The sequence below is a fragment of the Choristoneura fumiferana genome, chromosome 18 (genome assembly GCF_025370935.1).
Source record: "Choristoneura fumiferana chromosome 18, NRCan_CFum_1, whole genome shotgun sequence".
Lineage (NCBI taxonomy): Eukaryota > Metazoa > Arthropoda > Insecta > Lepidoptera > Tortricidae > Choristoneura > Choristoneura fumiferana.
In genome coordinates this window covers 17,099,150-17,114,819 of record NC_133489.1, presented here as the reverse complement: position 1 = coordinate 17,114,819, position 15,670 = coordinate 17,099,150, and the positions used below count along the sequence as shown (strand labels likewise).

General features: G+C 36.6%; 2 protein-coding genes across 4 annotated transcripts; one reads left to right on the top strand and one right to left on the bottom strand.

Moving 5' to 3' along the window:
- The first annotated feature begins 2,701 nt into the window (after nucleotides 1-2,701).
- LOC141437748 (uncharacterized) lies at nucleotides 2,702-10,079 on the top strand. Of its 2 annotated transcripts, XM_074101239.1 has the most exons (17): nucleotides 2,702-2,892; nucleotides 3,651-3,822; nucleotides 4,657-4,900; nucleotides 5,210-5,313; nucleotides 5,450-5,581; nucleotides 5,676-5,793; nucleotides 6,075-6,141; nucleotides 6,223-6,306; nucleotides 6,513-6,574; nucleotides 6,652-7,459; nucleotides 7,578-7,611; nucleotides 7,696-7,775; nucleotides 7,849-8,685; nucleotides 8,983-9,072; nucleotides 9,143-9,283; nucleotides 9,435-9,595; nucleotides 9,684-10,079. In XM_074101239.1, exons 1-17 carry the CDS (start codon nucleotides 2,835-2,837, stop codon nucleotides 9,771-9,773), a joined length of 3,282 nt encoding a protein of 1,093 aa, XP_073957340.1. In that variant the 5' UTR covers nucleotides 2,702-2,834; the 3' UTR covers nucleotides 9,774-10,079. The 2 variants fall into 2 exon arrangements, with proteins under 2 accessions (XP_073957340.1, XP_073957341.1); XM_074101240.1 differs by lacking the exon at nucleotides 6,223-6,306.
- Nucleotides 10,080-10,161: 82 nt separating this feature from the next.
- On the bottom strand, nucleotides 10,162-15,589 carry Lis-1 (LisH and WD40 domain-containing Lis-1). 2 transcript variants are annotated; one of them, XM_074101241.1, is made up of 7 exons: nucleotides 15,527-15,589; nucleotides 15,299-15,427; nucleotides 14,916-15,232; nucleotides 14,609-14,825; nucleotides 13,533-13,665; nucleotides 12,510-12,674; nucleotides 10,162-10,537 (listed from the first exon to the last, which is right to left on the bottom strand). In XM_074101241.1, the coding sequence occupies exons 2-7, from the start codon at nucleotides 15,352-15,354 to the stop codon at nucleotides 10,241-10,243; spliced, it is 1,185 nt and encodes a 394-aa protein (XP_073957342.1). In that variant the 5' UTR covers nucleotides 15,355-15,427; nucleotides 15,527-15,589; the 3' UTR covers nucleotides 10,162-10,240. The 2 variants fall into 2 exon arrangements, with proteins under 2 accessions (XP_073957342.1, XP_073957343.1); XM_074101242.1 differs by having other exon boundaries at nucleotides 15,522-15,541.
- Nucleotides 15,590-15,670: the final 81 nt, after the last annotated feature.

The following is a 15,670-nucleotide window of genomic DNA, read 5'->3' as shown; positions in this document are numbered from 1 at the left end:
AAAGACGGTCGCTTTGCCGGCCAGCGGCCTGCAAAGTTGTATGAAATCTCTTTGCAGGCCGCTAGAGTGACCGCGCGCAGGCAGGCAAGTCACAGCGCCTGCAGCGCGCTACTTCTCAGCCTATTATTTGTAACACAACGTCAATATTTCATGTCATGTTTGAGAAAAAAAAATAAAAGACTGTCCATCGATTTTATTTTGTCTGTCTGGAGACTAGTAGGTTTTGCCGTTTTGTATTGTAGGTATGTTATGTACCTACGTATACTTACAGTATTTTTTTTTAGAAAACGATCAATGTTGGTTTAGCTTACTGTTTGGAGCACTTGAGCTACACTAAAATGTGACATGACAGTCTCTTTTTTGATATAATAATAATTTGGCTCTTCTAAAAAAAAACATCAAAACTTGTAATAGGTACAAATTTAATTCCCTATTATCTGATAAAAGTCATTTTTCACGTGCGTATTTATTAACAAACTAGCGACCCGCCCCGGCTTCGCGCGGGCAAAGTAAGATAAAAACAGCCAAGCGCGAGTCGGAATCCCGTAGTACGAAGGGTTCCGTACCTATACAACATTAGATATTTAGCAAAAAACGGCAAAAAAAACACGTTTGCTGTATGGGAGCCCCCCTTAAATATTTATTTTCTTTTGATTTAATTAGTTATTTTTAAAGTACATTAATACAAAACACTACTTACTAAATTGAAAATACAAATAAATATTCTGTGAATATTTCAAGCAACTACCTACCTGTTGCCGTTATTAATATCGAGCAAAAAAAATCACGTTGTTTGTATGGGAGCCCCCCTTAAACATTTACTTTGTTCTGTTTTTAGTATTTGTTGTTATAGTGACAATAGAAATACATAATCTGTGAAAATTTCAACTTTCAAGTTATCACAGATCATGAGATACAGCCTAGTGACAGACAGACGGACAGTTGAGTCTTAGTAATCGGATCCCGTTTTTATTACCCTTTTAGCACAGAACTCTTAAAAGGTCTCTAATCAAGGGCACTTCGCACACATATTTCAGCTGAATTTCTCAAATACTACAGCCGAGCCGACCCGCGCGAAGCCGGGGCGCGTCAAAGTAGATTAGTATAGTAAATGCATTTTTTGGTTAGATTGATATGTTCAATTTCGTAATACCTTTTGAATGGAATGTCCGATTAGAATAATTCAATTAAGTATTCTACAGGTATTGAAACACTACACTGTCTAATTTTAGTCGGCATTTCTGTCAACTTTTTAAATGTAATAAAGTAGAGTGACATTACTACAATAGTTGGACATTTATGGTATTATCGCAAAGTTTTTTGTAGATGTTGATGTATTTTTTAATACCTATCGTAAAACATTTTTTTGTTCTATCATCAATAGTTTTTACAGCGCGCATGCAATGAAATAGTACATTACTGCAGAGGCCATGAAGTAAGGGATTGATGGACGAGTTCGGGGTAGACGGATAAAACGAGTCCAGCAATCCCTGTTCTGGCCGAGGTTTGTATAGTGCTTTTCTCAAATAATGTGAGGAAATATTTCATCCAACCATCCATCCATCCATCCATCCGTCCGTCCGTCCCATCCATCCGTCCATCTATCCGTCCATCCATCCATCCATCCGTCCGTCCATCCATCCGTCCATTCATCCATCCATCCATCCATCCGTCCGTCCGTCCGTCCGATCCATCCATCCGTCCGTCCGTCCGTCCGTCCGTCCGTCCGTCCGTCCGTCCGTCCGTCCGTCCGTCCGTCCGTCCGTCCGTCCGTCCGTCCGTCCGTCCGTCCGTCCGTCCGTCCATCCATCCATCCATCCATCCATCCATCCATCCATCCATCCATCCATCCATCCATCCATCCATCCATCCATCCATCCATCATCCATCCATCCATCCATCCATCCATCCATCCATCCATCCATCCATCCATCCATCCATCCATCCATCCATCCATCCATCCATCCATCCATCCATCCATCCATCCATCCATCCATCCATCCATTCAATCCATTCCAGTATCGCAAATTTACAAGTTAGAGCAGTGCGGACGTAATGGTCAGTTTAATGTTAGTAAGCATTTAAAAAAGTTAGAGCAGCGGACAATAATGGATTTTCATACATACTTCATGGCCTAGGCCAAGAAGTTATGTAGGGAGGTGGTAGGGAGCCATAAATGAGAAACTTCATGTCTCCATTTCGTGACATTAACGCATAGGTACATTTCCGAGCATGTTTGAGAAAAATATTTTATGGCAACTTTTAGTACACTTTGAGTTACATTATTGTAGTTTTAGTGCGGAACCTAATTTTTCTGGTAATAAATATAGCCCATGGCACTTTTGAATAATTTAGCATTCTAACAGTGAAAGAATTTTTAAAATCGTTCCAGATTTTTTGAGTTAATTCGTAACAGACATCCAAACATCCAAAAATCCAAATCTTGCCTCCTTTATAATGTTAGTATTATAGATAAAATCATTTCTAAAAGCACTAAGCGACCGTTGGTACCGGAAATGGTTTAGTAGGTACCGCTGACTACCGGGCGTAGAGTTCGTTTCGTTTACCTAGACTGCGCTAAGGATCGAGTTACAATTTGAAAAATAATGACATTGTTATTAATGTTATTTTTTGTATCAACTCAATTTTCTAAATTGCTTTTATCAATTGATACACTACGATTTTGTTACGTTCGGAAGGTTCATAGATTGTGCAGTTTGAAAAATATTTTGTCAGTGTCAGTTTTGTACTTTCGTAAGTTTATTTATTTTGTAAATTTTCAGTTCATATTCAAAATTAAATAGTGTGTTAGTTGCATCAATCAATGTTTTACAATGAAACAAGTTTATAGAAGTGGTGCTTCTATGGCTGAAACTTCGTATCCCAGTTCCGGTAATTAAGGAGGATATTTAAAATAGTCCACGTCTGAATGTAATGCATATCTAAGGTTTCCCGCGGGAATTAAAGCTGAAATAACATTCAATATGTTTATTTATTGTTTGCAAGACTTTAAAATCATTCCTACAGCTATAATAGATTCTTATTTACCACTCTTGGTAGGTAGTACCTTCCTATTTGACTAATCGTCCCAAAACATGCGTTGAACGACGTGGCGAGGGATCGCGTTTTATTTGTGTGTAAGTTTCCGCCTTTAAAATGGTTTCGCAGGAAGACCAGCGCCGACTCCATCCGAGGAGTATGCATTTATGCTGAGGCGGGACCATTTCGGGCACATAAAATAATTTCACATTGTAACTTACCCTTTCCTTTTCTTTTATTTTCATTTTGATATTTTATTTTGTGTCTCGAATAAATGTTTTTCATTTCATTTCAATAGTGTGGCAGAGGAGATCAAGCGGAATTCCACAATTTTGCGAGTACCTATACTCCATTTATTTTAACATTTGAAACTTAACGGTAAAATTTGCACACGTTTTTAAATGAAACAACGAAACTATTTAAAATTGTGTTAACTTCTATAGTAAAAACATGATAAATACCGCTAATAAATGTACATGTAGGCATTTTCAATCCATTTGTGTTCGAAATACCGAGAAACGTGTGTTACAATTTGACCGTTAATTCAAACCTTAAATTAAACGGAGTATAACCAGTTCATTGTTGTGTTTTGTAACTGTTCTGTATTATAGATATAGAATCGGGAGAGGTAGACCTTGCTAATGATTGGCTGAAACAAGCCATTTATAAAGAAGTCTCCCGTGGCGCAAAGCTTCGAGAGCGGAAGTTCGGTCCGCCGTCCGACGTAACTGCCAAATACTCCAAACCACCTTTACCTGCCAGAGTTGTATACAAGGACAGAAGGTTAGCAACGTTATTCTGCGAGAAATAGAAACTGCTTCCTGCCCTGCTCTGGGGAACGTTAAAATTTGCTAATTTAACTGCCAATGCCAAGACGCTCAATGAGTGAAATTGCTATACCACTTGACCGAAATTCTATTTCATTCTTAGACCTCAGACTTGTTTTGCTTAAGTATAATGTTTTTTTTTTATTCGACTGGATGGTAAACGAGCAAGTGGGTCTCCTGATGGTAAGAGAGCACTACCGCCCATAAACATCTGCAACACCAGGGGTATTGCAGATGCGTTGCCAACCTAGAGGCCTATGATCTGATACCTTAAGTGCCAGTAATTTCACCGGCTGTCTTACTCTCCATCTCCACGCCAAAACACAACAGTGCAAGCACTGCTGCTTCACGGCAGGATTAGCGAGCAAGATGGTGGTAGCAATCCGGGCGGACCTTGCACAAGGTCCTACCACCTGCAAAGGGTGAGAAGGTGGGTGGGTGGTTGAGGGTGATGTAAGGGTGAGATAGGATTTTGTTCGCATCACATAGCATTTTATAGATACCTAACACTTGAACATCTCCTGGCTTGGCAACGAGCACTGAATGAAACTGTCACGCAAAAGCCAAAAAAATATTGTAAAACTTGTAAAAATGCTATTATAATTTCTCATGATCGGGCGCTGAAGTATCTATTTACTGTAATACCTACCAAAGCCACGTTAATTTTGCTTTACGCATTTAAAGTTTTGGGCGCATTTATGGTATTACAGTTTGAATAAAAATGCATACCTACTGGAATTTGAAGTTTGCCGGCATCTTGTGATTAATATTAAATTGTAATTGTACTTAGGAAACCTTCACCATCGCCATGTAGGAACAATGGATTGGATCAATTGCGTGAGCGTGCGCGCTCCAACTCCCCTTTCCAGTCATCTCGCATGAGCTCGCCGTTGTCGCGGAGAGACAGTAGCTCGACCTACTCGCGACGCTGTCGACCGGTGTGCTCTATGCGGATCAGCGAACTGGCTGTCCCCACCAAACGACAGTGCATCGATACGTGGAGGAACAAAGCTGGTATCCTGCCTGGCCAAATGGTAAGCACGCGTTTAAGTGTTAAAGGCACTAAAGGTGTAAGCAAGGGCCTTTACACACTGCGATGCAAAAGGCAAGGGTACGAAGGCGGTTAACTCGAGTTTAAACCATTGGCTGGTTGATTGAATCTGTACCAACTATGAGGGAGCTTCCTCGTGGCGCGAGGCAGCTCCCTCAGTTGGTACCGATTGAGTAATTACTCTTTTCTACACAATTTCAATGTTCTAACATTAACTAACGTATTCGCGTAATGTACTTGCAATCATTGCATTTTAATATACAACCTTTTGATAAATAATCTTACTTTTTAGGTAAATCGACTGAAGCAGCAAGTTATGGATCAAACACCCATAGTTAAAATATCTGACGCAGTTAACTGTTTCAGTCAATCTTCCAGTGTTACTTCAAAGAAACGGTAACCGGTTCTTAAGATTATTTTTCTTTCCTAGCTTGTCTTCCCGGACTTATAAACGAAGTTTTACCCACTTGACTCGTATGTCTAATATCTTTTTAGCTTTGGTTTTAATTACTAAGCTTGTATCGTTTTCCAGACCGCCAAGAAAAATAAATAAAGAGGCAATGATAAGCAGAAACAAAGAAGAAACCCAATATATCAGTGCGATTTTTGGACATAAAATAGCACAAAAATTAATACGGCCTGTGAACGCACAGCTAAATTCTCAGTAAGAGCTTCATTTTGATCTATAATCACAGGACACTACTAACTAAGCTATCTACATTTATAGCGATCATATTTGTTACATGTTTATTTTACAGGTTGCAAAATATATCATCGATAATCAGTGGCGAAATATGTGACATTCTGCGTGACAAAACCAAGTTACAGATAGACGTTACAATCCACGAGCGGATGGTGCGAGAGACAGCCGATAAGGTAATTAACAAATCACCTTTAGCTACGAGTAGATGTGGTACCTACATACATTAACTATGAGTAGGGAAATGTTTTTATATTTATAAAAACTGTCTTTCGGTCTATTGTGTGACCCATGCTGGGTAAAGAGCATTCCTCGTAGCATCTGTGTTCGTGAAATTCTGTCGGTCGGTCGGTAGGTATTTAGATCGTTTCGATATCACCGTTTCGGAATATTGAATTTTGCTTTTCGAAATGATTTTGATATGATAGTGGATTAAATAGGAGTAAAACAATTTCAGGTAACGATTTGGATTGCTAACATCCTAGAAGAAACATCTGAGAAACTCTTGGAGGAAGATTTAAAAGGTTAATGCTTATTTATAAGTATTAATTTAGAAAGAGCTCTCTGTCATTAATGAATAGTTTATTTATTTATTTTTGTTTTAGTTAAAAAGTTTCACGAAAGAGCTTCTTTCGTAACTGATGGAGATTTGATAACAGTCATCGGAACGATAATGCGCCAAGAAGCAGGTTGTCATTTTTTTTTATCTATTCATCAATCTTAGCACAATCCGTCTATCCACAGTCATTCGCTTTTAAGTATAGACTGTGGCTTTTAAATATTATTCTAAGGTCTCATTCCAAAACTCAAATATTCGTAACGTTTTAGGTATAATATGCAATAATAATGTTGAAATATTTATGACCTTCCTATTATTACTTTTTATGATTTACAGAGCTTGAAGAACAAGAAGGCCCAGCTCTTGATATACTTGACGATTTAGTGGATAACGTAGTGGTAACTTTTCAATTCTTGATGATTTAGATTTTTTTTTGGTGGAACCAAAATTAAAATAATTTTTATTTTTATTTTAGACCGTGTGCCGAGGAGCTGACTCTGATTTGGAAGACATATTCGATGCTGCCAGTAGCCTTCAAAAAAGCGAAGATGGCGATAATGATGTTTCAACGACAGACTATGTAAGCGTTTCGTCAGGAAACAATGATGACACCGACAGCAAAGCAAAGTCGCCTGTACAAGAGGCTTTAAAGGAGTATTTAGACGAATCAGATAAAAAACCAATAGACGACGAGGAATCCTTAAAGAATCACTTAATGAAACAACTAAACGAAATAATTGATACCAACGTCATCGACACACTAAAAAGTCATGATATTCTAGAAAAAAATAGCAAAGAATTTGATAAACACACGGACTCTCAATCCAACATGCAAGCCAATCGTCCGGGATCGGTTTTGCTATCAGTACCTGATTATAAGAACGGCCAAATGGATATAAAATTATTAGTAGATGAGCAAGAATATGACCGTGATCAAATTAGTTTAGAAAAAGAGCGAAGTCCATCAGATGAGGCATTAAACCAATCAGACAAAGCTGACAGTGGGTCTGAAAAGGAAGCCAAATTTGATGAATCATTGGCCTCTGAAAATAATAATAATGACGCAGTAGAAACCAAAGCACAATCTGATAAAATAGATGAAGACAAAGAAGACACTATATTTTTGCTAGCTGATGATCAAGTACGTGATAATATCGATGAACAAAAATTAAATATGAATGAAGAACAAAAATCAAATTTGAATGAAGATCAAAAATCAGTTAAGAGTGCAGAATTGCCCGAAGACAGGGATAAAAAAGTACAATTTTCATATGATAACTTTGGTAATACGTTTTTACGTTTTTTTTTTTCTATTTTGTCGTGTTGATTTGCGTAACTCTTTTTAATTCTTAGTTCGCCTATTTTTAATTAATGATAAATTGGTATTTATTTTATTTTTAGGAGCAGTGACAGAAGTTAAGCAATCAATACATAGGTAGGTAACGTAAATTTAACATTTTTGTGTGCCTGGGTTGACCATAAAAGAATTGGGACATTGATTGTTTGAGTTTTGTTCTAGTAATGAAAAAATATCAGCAACAGCCAGCGGTAACTTGAAGCATAGCATAAATATAGGCCAATCCAGTAATAGCTTATTGAGTAAGTGTAATCCTCATTGTATGGAATATAAGGTATGCATAATTTAAATACTTTGATGTTTTATTTCTTCAAGGAGAGGTTGATGAGCCGTGGCCAGAGGATTTGTCATTTGAAACCCTAATTAAACCCGGTGAGAGCGTAAGTAAGTCAGTCACTTCATTAGGGAGAATATTGGAATCTGATGAAAGAAACTGGCTTTCACCGGAAGAAACATCATCAGGAAAAGACCAGGGTTTTACTTCTAACCCACACCCAGAAAGCATTGAACAATTGAATAACTTTGGAATAAATTACGATGATTTTCTCGGAGATAATGATAATGATGGAGACAGTCGCAATGACAAGCAAAGTACCGCAATAGTTAAAGTTTTAGACGAGTTTAGTCGTAACGATTTGAACGATGTTGCTCCGAAACAACCACAATACAATTTGAAAGATACAATTGAGGTAGTATCAGACGAAACTGATGGACAATACGGTCCAACACCGGTAATAAAAACTGTTAATCAGGAAGAAACCATGAGCCAAACGAGAGACGGTACTTTAGGCGTGTCAAAACTCAATCCCAAAAAAAAAGTTGAGCAGCAGGAATTAACTGCTCAAATAAAAGGTAAAGAACTGGAAGCTTCTTTGAATCAGTTAAAACAAGAAATAAAGAGAATGAATATTCAAAATAAGGCTTCTGAACAAAGTCTGGTTTCGGTGATGTTGTCCAAATTGCAAAACCGTGACAATAAATGGCAAGCCGTAAACTCTGATCGTGGGCAATCTAATTCTGATATTTCAAAAATACACACAACTTCAAGTGAACGTGCGAAATATCCGTATCCACAAAAGAGAAAATTAAACGGTAAAATACATCAAAGACCTTCAAGGCCTGGAGCAACGGATACAAAGAAGTTTGACTACAGTAAGTAAAAAAAGAAATTAAGAAAGCTTAGGGGCCTAGGGGTGTTAGCAAAATTGTTTCATGTGTAACGTAGATAAAGTAGGTAACATTTCTACATACATTGTAGAAATGTTCATCGAAAATCAATTAACACATGCGTTCATCATACCTACTGTAACCTTGACAAGAGTAGAAGCAGTAAGTAGTTGTTCACGGCTTTTGTTTGCATATTCGTAGCTAGCTATACTAATAAATTTCCCACTTTCCTTATTTATTATTCAACCATTATATGTTTTTTTTTGTTTTGATTAATTTCAGGGGTTCATCCAAGTACAGCTCCTTCGTGGATAAGACGAGGGAGAGGGCAAGGTGACCTTGGAGCTTGCCCCAGGCCACAGGGATATACAGGTACAAGTGCAGATTTACAAATATGCACGTGCATTAGGAGACTTTGATACTAAATAAAATATTTTCATAGGTACGGATGGAATGAGAGAACGTGAACTCGAAATTCGTAAACGATGCAAAGATTTAGATAAAATTCTTACGAACCTAGAGAAATGGAAGAGTTGGTTAGAATATATCACAAAATACATCACTTCTTTAAAAGAGAAAGCAGGTAAAGCAAATTATTAATCAGTTGTCTGTACACATTTTGATCTAATATCTTTTTACTAGGAGTGAAAGTGATAATTCATTTTTCTTCTGATGCTTCTGATCTACACCATAGATGTCTACATAACAAATCGAGTAAACTATGTTTATTTTAGAATTAAACAAACCGACCCTGCTCCATACAAACAAAGCTGTAAAGTCCGACCGAGAGAAACCAGCAAGAAGCACTGAAAAGGATGCTATTTGGACAAAGTTAAACCACCGTGCAAAAGGAGGTTTAAAACTGTCTAAGAACAATGAGACTATTAAGTTTAAGGTTACTAAAATTATTGTTTTCTTTCCAAATTGTCGTTATCTCATAAAAAAGTTGATTATACTTAGATTAGATTTTACAATAATTTCAGATTTCATCTACACCAGCTCCTGCGAAATACTGTTTTTCTTGTGGTAAAAAACAAATTAAACGTTTCTCTCGAAGTCCCACAAGGAAGTAACTATCGTTGAATGCCATGAGCTGTTGTTACTTTTGCCCCTAAATAGACGATTCTAATACTTAAAAGCTTACTTATTTCAACTTTTCATACGTCAGGTACAAAATGCATTGAAAGACGGATCCACACTGAGCGAGCCGCCACACCTGATGAGGCAGCCCTGTGCCCAAAATCTGCCTCATGCAGGTGCTTTGGCGAGGCGGTTCTGCTCGCCTAGTGTGGATAAGACTATTGACGAACTAGGTGTTATGTTTATTGCAGGATGACCAAAGTGGGCCTTACACGAATTCAAGTAATTCGCAATTGCAGCGATAGACGTAACTGACGTTGGTGGTTAGCTATCATACTATTTATGCTATTCACTTGTTGCAAGAAAAACTGCTTAGGCATATCTATTTTAAAACTCATATTATAATTCACTTACAAGATAAATAACAAAATATCCTGCTGACTATACAAATTCATTAGTTCTACTTATAGTGTACAATCACTTGATTGAAATCATATTTCCTGACGTTACAGTCTCTGCAGGCTGCAAATATCCATTTTCCATTGAATGCAATGTCTCTTATTCCATCACAGTCTGAGCCGGTAAGTTGAACTCTTGTGGTACTATGGGCTTCTTGTAACGACATCACCGTGCAGGTGCCATCTTGCCTCCCAACAGCAAACATTTGATTTGGTAATGCTGCCAGGCTAAGCACTGGACTTGCTGACTCGTATAATTCTCCAATTATTTCACCAGTATTTATGTTAAGAAGTAAAATCTGTAATAAATAAATACTGAATCCAAACAAAACTTATTGAATTAACAACAGATAATAGCTATTTATGCGGGTCCATATCGGCTCGCATACTTATCGAGTCCGAATGTAATATTTGTCAGAAAGATCGTTTGTCATAACTCTTTTTTCTCTGATTCCAATAATTGTTTAGAATTGTTATAAAACAAACCTTACCTAACCTATAGTATTCTATAGGATGACCATTTTTAAAAATCAGAAAATTACAAGATTTCAATGGGGAAAAAATTATGACAAACGATGATTCGGACAAAAATTACGGTATGACTTGCGAAGTGTATGCGAACTTTGGCGCTTCCTATTTATGCAACTGTAACACGAGTGTGGTTTCATGAAACAAGGCAATGCGTAGCCGAGTTTCATAAAAGGTTTCACTCTGAAGATGAGCTCTGTTTGAGTTCGAAACGCGTCAGTGTAGTGTGGTGGTGGTGATGGGTGGGTTTGTGTGATTTGTGTGTGTTCTTACAGTGTGGAGGTGGAGGAACTGCATGAACACGCATATTTTGCATAAGCTTAGCTATCGTAAGGTCGCGGGTGAGCAAGGAAATTATTTTAGTTCTTTCATAAAAGGGTCACATGAGTGTTTTAAGGCCTAATACGGTATATGACAACTCCTGATTTTGCCATATCTTAATATTATTATGAAAATATAGATAACTATACAGATAGTGTTTAGCGAATAGAAAATTTAAATCTGTAAAAAAATTGGGTTTAGTGATTTTTTGAAAAATCTATATTCCTGTCTCTTTCTCAAACGCTTTTCTCTATGCAGCAAGTATGGCGATACTGGCGTGTGACGTCACATGCCAGTATGTCTTTCTCTGTCTAATCTTGAATTTCAAACCTTTATAACTTTGTTATTTGTAAAGGTAGCTTAAAAAAAAAAACTATTCGATAACAGGCACACAATGCCTACACAATATAATAAACTACACAATAGTTTTAATTTATAAAACATATACAAAATAGTCAAATACCGTATTACGTACAGTTGCATACAATATTTTATCTACATCCATACATTAAATCCTCTATCATGTGTTCAAGAACCATTGAGAATGACCTGCATTGCAACCAGAACTTGGACCTTCACTTTGCTGGTAATCAATTATGAGTCATTTCCTTCGCCGCATCTAAAATATCGGGCGGAGTCAAATTTTCCTCGCATTCACTGATATCAGACATTTTTAAGCATGAACAAAATTTTCCCACGAAAATTCGTACAACAAAACGACACGTATGAATGGAATGGCGCTAAAACCCAGTACATCACTGCGCATGTGCGCGCGTGCGCTAATGCGGGCGCTGCCACAGACAAGTGAAAATTGGAATCAAAACTTGGTGATATAAACTTTTTTGATTTGCCCTGTATCGTAATGGTGGAAAAATTGTATTATAACATTATTTCGTTAGAAGAAAAGTGTTATAATGTGTTTTTTTAATATTTCGGTATTGTGTTTAAAAAGTATGTAAGTATAAACTCGTTTTGAATTTTATAATTCGAATTTTACGATATGAGAGTAGATAAAATCTTTTATATTTGAATTCTATAATTTCATTTGTTTACTTCACTCTTCAGAGCCCATGAACATTTCGGGAAAAAAGTGTTTTTTAATTATTTATTTAATAAAGCTAGCGTTTCCACCTCCTAGCGGTGCCGCCACATAGCCGCCCTTATAAAGCGTCGGATGGCGTCACGAAAACGTTGTCTACAGAAACAAGATGTCATGTTTATAAGATTGATGTGCCCTAAGTAGGGTTCATGTTCTTGGAATTGTTAATTAATGTAAGACCTTATGTACAACATGAAATGCAATAAATGAATTATTATGAATTATGTCGAAAACGTTCTAAGCATCTAAGACCCCACACCATGATGGTTCCATAAACATAATTAAAACCAATTATTTCTCTTTTAAAAACCAGTCCTGTTTACCTTGCCATTGTGACACCCAATGATGAGGTTCTGATCAAGTACAATACAAGCATTACAAGCAGAGTCTAGCTGCTTTTGAAATAGTTCCTCTCTTCTAGCAACATGGGCACAGACCACAAGTCCGCTTTCACAGCCAACCAGTAACAGTTTGTTGTTTGTGCCTACCTGAAAGTAAGAAAAATAAAACTTTAAAAATGTTTGGCTTTGATCAATCCAAATAGATTATTTTCCTCAATTTCTTAAAGTTTTTGAACTGTTGCTATGAACACTTCCCTATTCTTTATTATGTAAGATAAAATATGTAAAGTTTCAATCAATACTTATTTGTAATCAAACTATCAAAACCTATTTGACCACATCTGCAGATTGGATGATCATGAAAATGTTGGTTGCTACAATTTTGATTTGATTGATTCTGCTTGACCTGGTCATTTTTAGGGTTTCAAAAACAAAGTTTACTTCACATTGCTTGTGAAAAGCTATACTAGTCAATCTACTGTACACTCCTGCGCTACTTTACTGACAGTGCAGAGTGCAACTTTAATGACATATTTTATGATTGAGTGAAACATTTTTTGATGCCTTTTATTACAAAATAACATTTTAAAGTACTCTTTGAAACAAAATAGGATACCCGATTTCCATCTGCAATACCCCTGGTGTTTCAGATGTTTATGAGCAGTGGTGATCTCTTACCATCAGGAGACCCACTTGCTCGTTTGCCATCCAGTCGAATAAAAAAAAATAAAAAAAAATCTTAACATGCACCCATAGCAGTCTACTGCTGGACATAGGCCTCCTCCAGAAAGCACCATCGTGCTTTGTCCACAGCTAGACTTTCCATCTTATTGTGTTGAAATTTAAATTGGACCACCTTGATGGGTACTTTCTTCTAATATCCAATTAAATTTATGTCAATGGGGCTAATGTTTCCATTTTCTTATGTTGATAAACAAACATCCACATATGTGCCATAAAAATGAAGTATAGAAAGGTGATTTATTCAAATGAAAAACATTTTACCTCTCTTTCATTCTCAACAGTGCTTTCATCAGGTGTTGTTGCAAGGCTGCAACAATTTATTTGACCATGACCCTCTATAATGTTGTCCAAACATTGAGCTTGACCAACATCCCAAAGTTTAGCTGATCCATCCCTGTAAAACAACAGATAATAAATCCATTAGGGGCTCTTTTCAGCTATTTAAACATTGTTCTTTTTTGAAGTACCATCAGCCAAATATGTGGTCTACCACCCTAAAGTTGATAATTGTTTGCATGTCATAAAACAATAATGCCAAAAAACGCATTTATCAACTTGAAAGTTCGACTTTAGCAACATATTCATTTGATAGGAACTTGATTCAAAATTGATAGACCACTTATTTGGCTGATGGTACCTCATAGCTATAAAATCAAAAATCAAATATGTGTGTAGGGTGAATTTTTTTAATGAAACTTGGAGCGAAAGTATTCTAAATTCAGAATTTAGACTTAGGAAAGTAGTGTAAATGCTGAATATAGGAAAACTTATTAAAGGAAACATTTAATTATTTTTAAATGAAATTACACTTGCAACACCTAGGCTGGGTCAACTAAAATAAAAAAAATCACACCTTATACTTTCATGTAGGGCTGCCATCTCTAAAATTTGGCTTACAGGACAAGACGCGTGAAAACCCCGGATTTTGGAGCCCAAAACCCGGACATGTCAACAGGTTTAGGTTTTTATTAAACTTGGTCAGTAGGTATAATAAAATATAGGCCAATCAAATAAAATCCTTAAAAAACGATTAAGAGCTTGCTGGAAATTAATTCTATGAAAAATTCTAATTACATTGGTCTAAAAATTCAAAATATTTTTAAACCCGGACTACAAATGAAATCCCGCCCGGACGCTCCCCGGATGCCAAATCTGGCGAAACCCGGACGGATGGCAGCCCTACTTTCATGGACTAAATCAATACAGTTAATCCGTCACCCGTCCAAGACTACATTAGTCCCTAACTTTTTTGTGCGGGAAATGTCCTAGAGACTACCAGTAGTCTACCAGTGACAGGTTAATGAGAATAAATAAAAAAATAATAATAATAATCTTACCTACTAACAGAAATAATATTTCTTCCTACATCAATGATGCTAATATCACAAATAGCCATTTGATGGCCTTTCAAAATGACAGGGTTGGCACCATTTTCTGCTGACCATATTCTGCATGACCCATCTGCACCTGCTGATATAACTACAACTCCAGAATTAAAAAACTTGCTCTTGTAGACAGTACCACCATGACCTTTTAGGTCAAGGATAACTTCACCTGGAAAACATAAACAACTCTTTGTAAAATTAAATTAGGAGTTTAAAACAGAGGAAACATTTTACTTTATGTAGAACTCTTACAACTTACCAGTTCTACTATCCCATACTAAAAGTTTATCTCCTTCACAAGAAGATATAGCCAATGCGTTTTCAGATCCAGAAGCAGACACAGATAAAACACCTTTATCATGCACTTTGTAAGCTTTAGTAGGCGCAACAAAAGCTACTTTTAATCCAGAGCTTATATGTTTCACAACAAGGTTCAGATTTCCATGAGAAACGTACTGATAATTCCCAGTAAATTCGATTTTTATTTTTCCGTCATTATTAGATGTTTTAATTTTATCGTGAACACTGTTTTCATGTAATTTTTTTGAAGATATCCATGCCTCGCTTTTAGGCAGTCTGTAACAAAAATTATGAATTAGATGTTCTATTACTTAAACAGCGAATGTAAAGTTTTATACTAACCTTACGACTTCGTTCCAATCGCATTGAATGGTAACGACTGGTACGGTCGTTGACATTATTATTTTGCAAACTTTTCTAAACAAGTAGGGTGCTGTTATTCGTTAAGTTTACGGCCACAGCGCAAATATTCTACAACAATTATTATTCGTTGACAATATAACATAGAACACAGCTATTAGAAAATATTAAAATGTGAAGAAACAAAACATTTATTTTAAAATACCCAACCCAGTGATGATTTGACTAAAAATAATTCCTGAACCGCCGACAATAAAATTGTTGTGAATGTCAGTGTCAGTCAAGCAATACTGTCAAATTTGACAGTTGAAATGTCGAAACTATTTGAGCTACCAGCTACAACAGCCGTGTAAC

What these genes read in the sequence shown, in the direction of transcription:
- LOC141437748 (XM_074101239.1), top strand. Translation starts at nt 2,835, where the DNA reads ATGAAACAAGTTTATAGAAGTGGTGCTTCTATGGCTGAAACTTCGTAT. An exon ending in TACAAAGAAGTTTGACTACA is followed by an intron (nt 8,686 to 8,982) that starts GTAAGTAAAAAA and finishes GATTAATTTCAG; the next exon opens with GGGTTCATCCAAGTACAGCT. An exon ending in CAGGCCACAGGGATATACAG is followed by an intron (nt 9,073 to 9,142) that starts GTACAAGTGCAG and finishes ATATTTTCATAG; the next exon opens with GTACGGATGGAATGAGAGAA.
- Lis-1 (XM_074101241.1), bottom strand. Translation starts at nt 15,354, where the DNA reads ATGTCAACGACCGTACCAGTCGTTACCATTCAATGCGATTGGAACGAA. An exon ending in AGTATGGGATAGTAGAACTG is followed by an intron (nt 14,826 to 14,915) that starts GTAAGTTGTAAG and finishes TATGTTTTCCAG; the next exon opens with GTGAAGTTATCCTTGACCTA. An exon ending in CTGTTGAGAATGAAAGAGAG is followed by an intron (nt 12,675 to 13,532) that starts GTAAAATGTTTT and finishes TCTTACTTTCAG; the next exon opens with GTAGGCACAAACAACAAACT.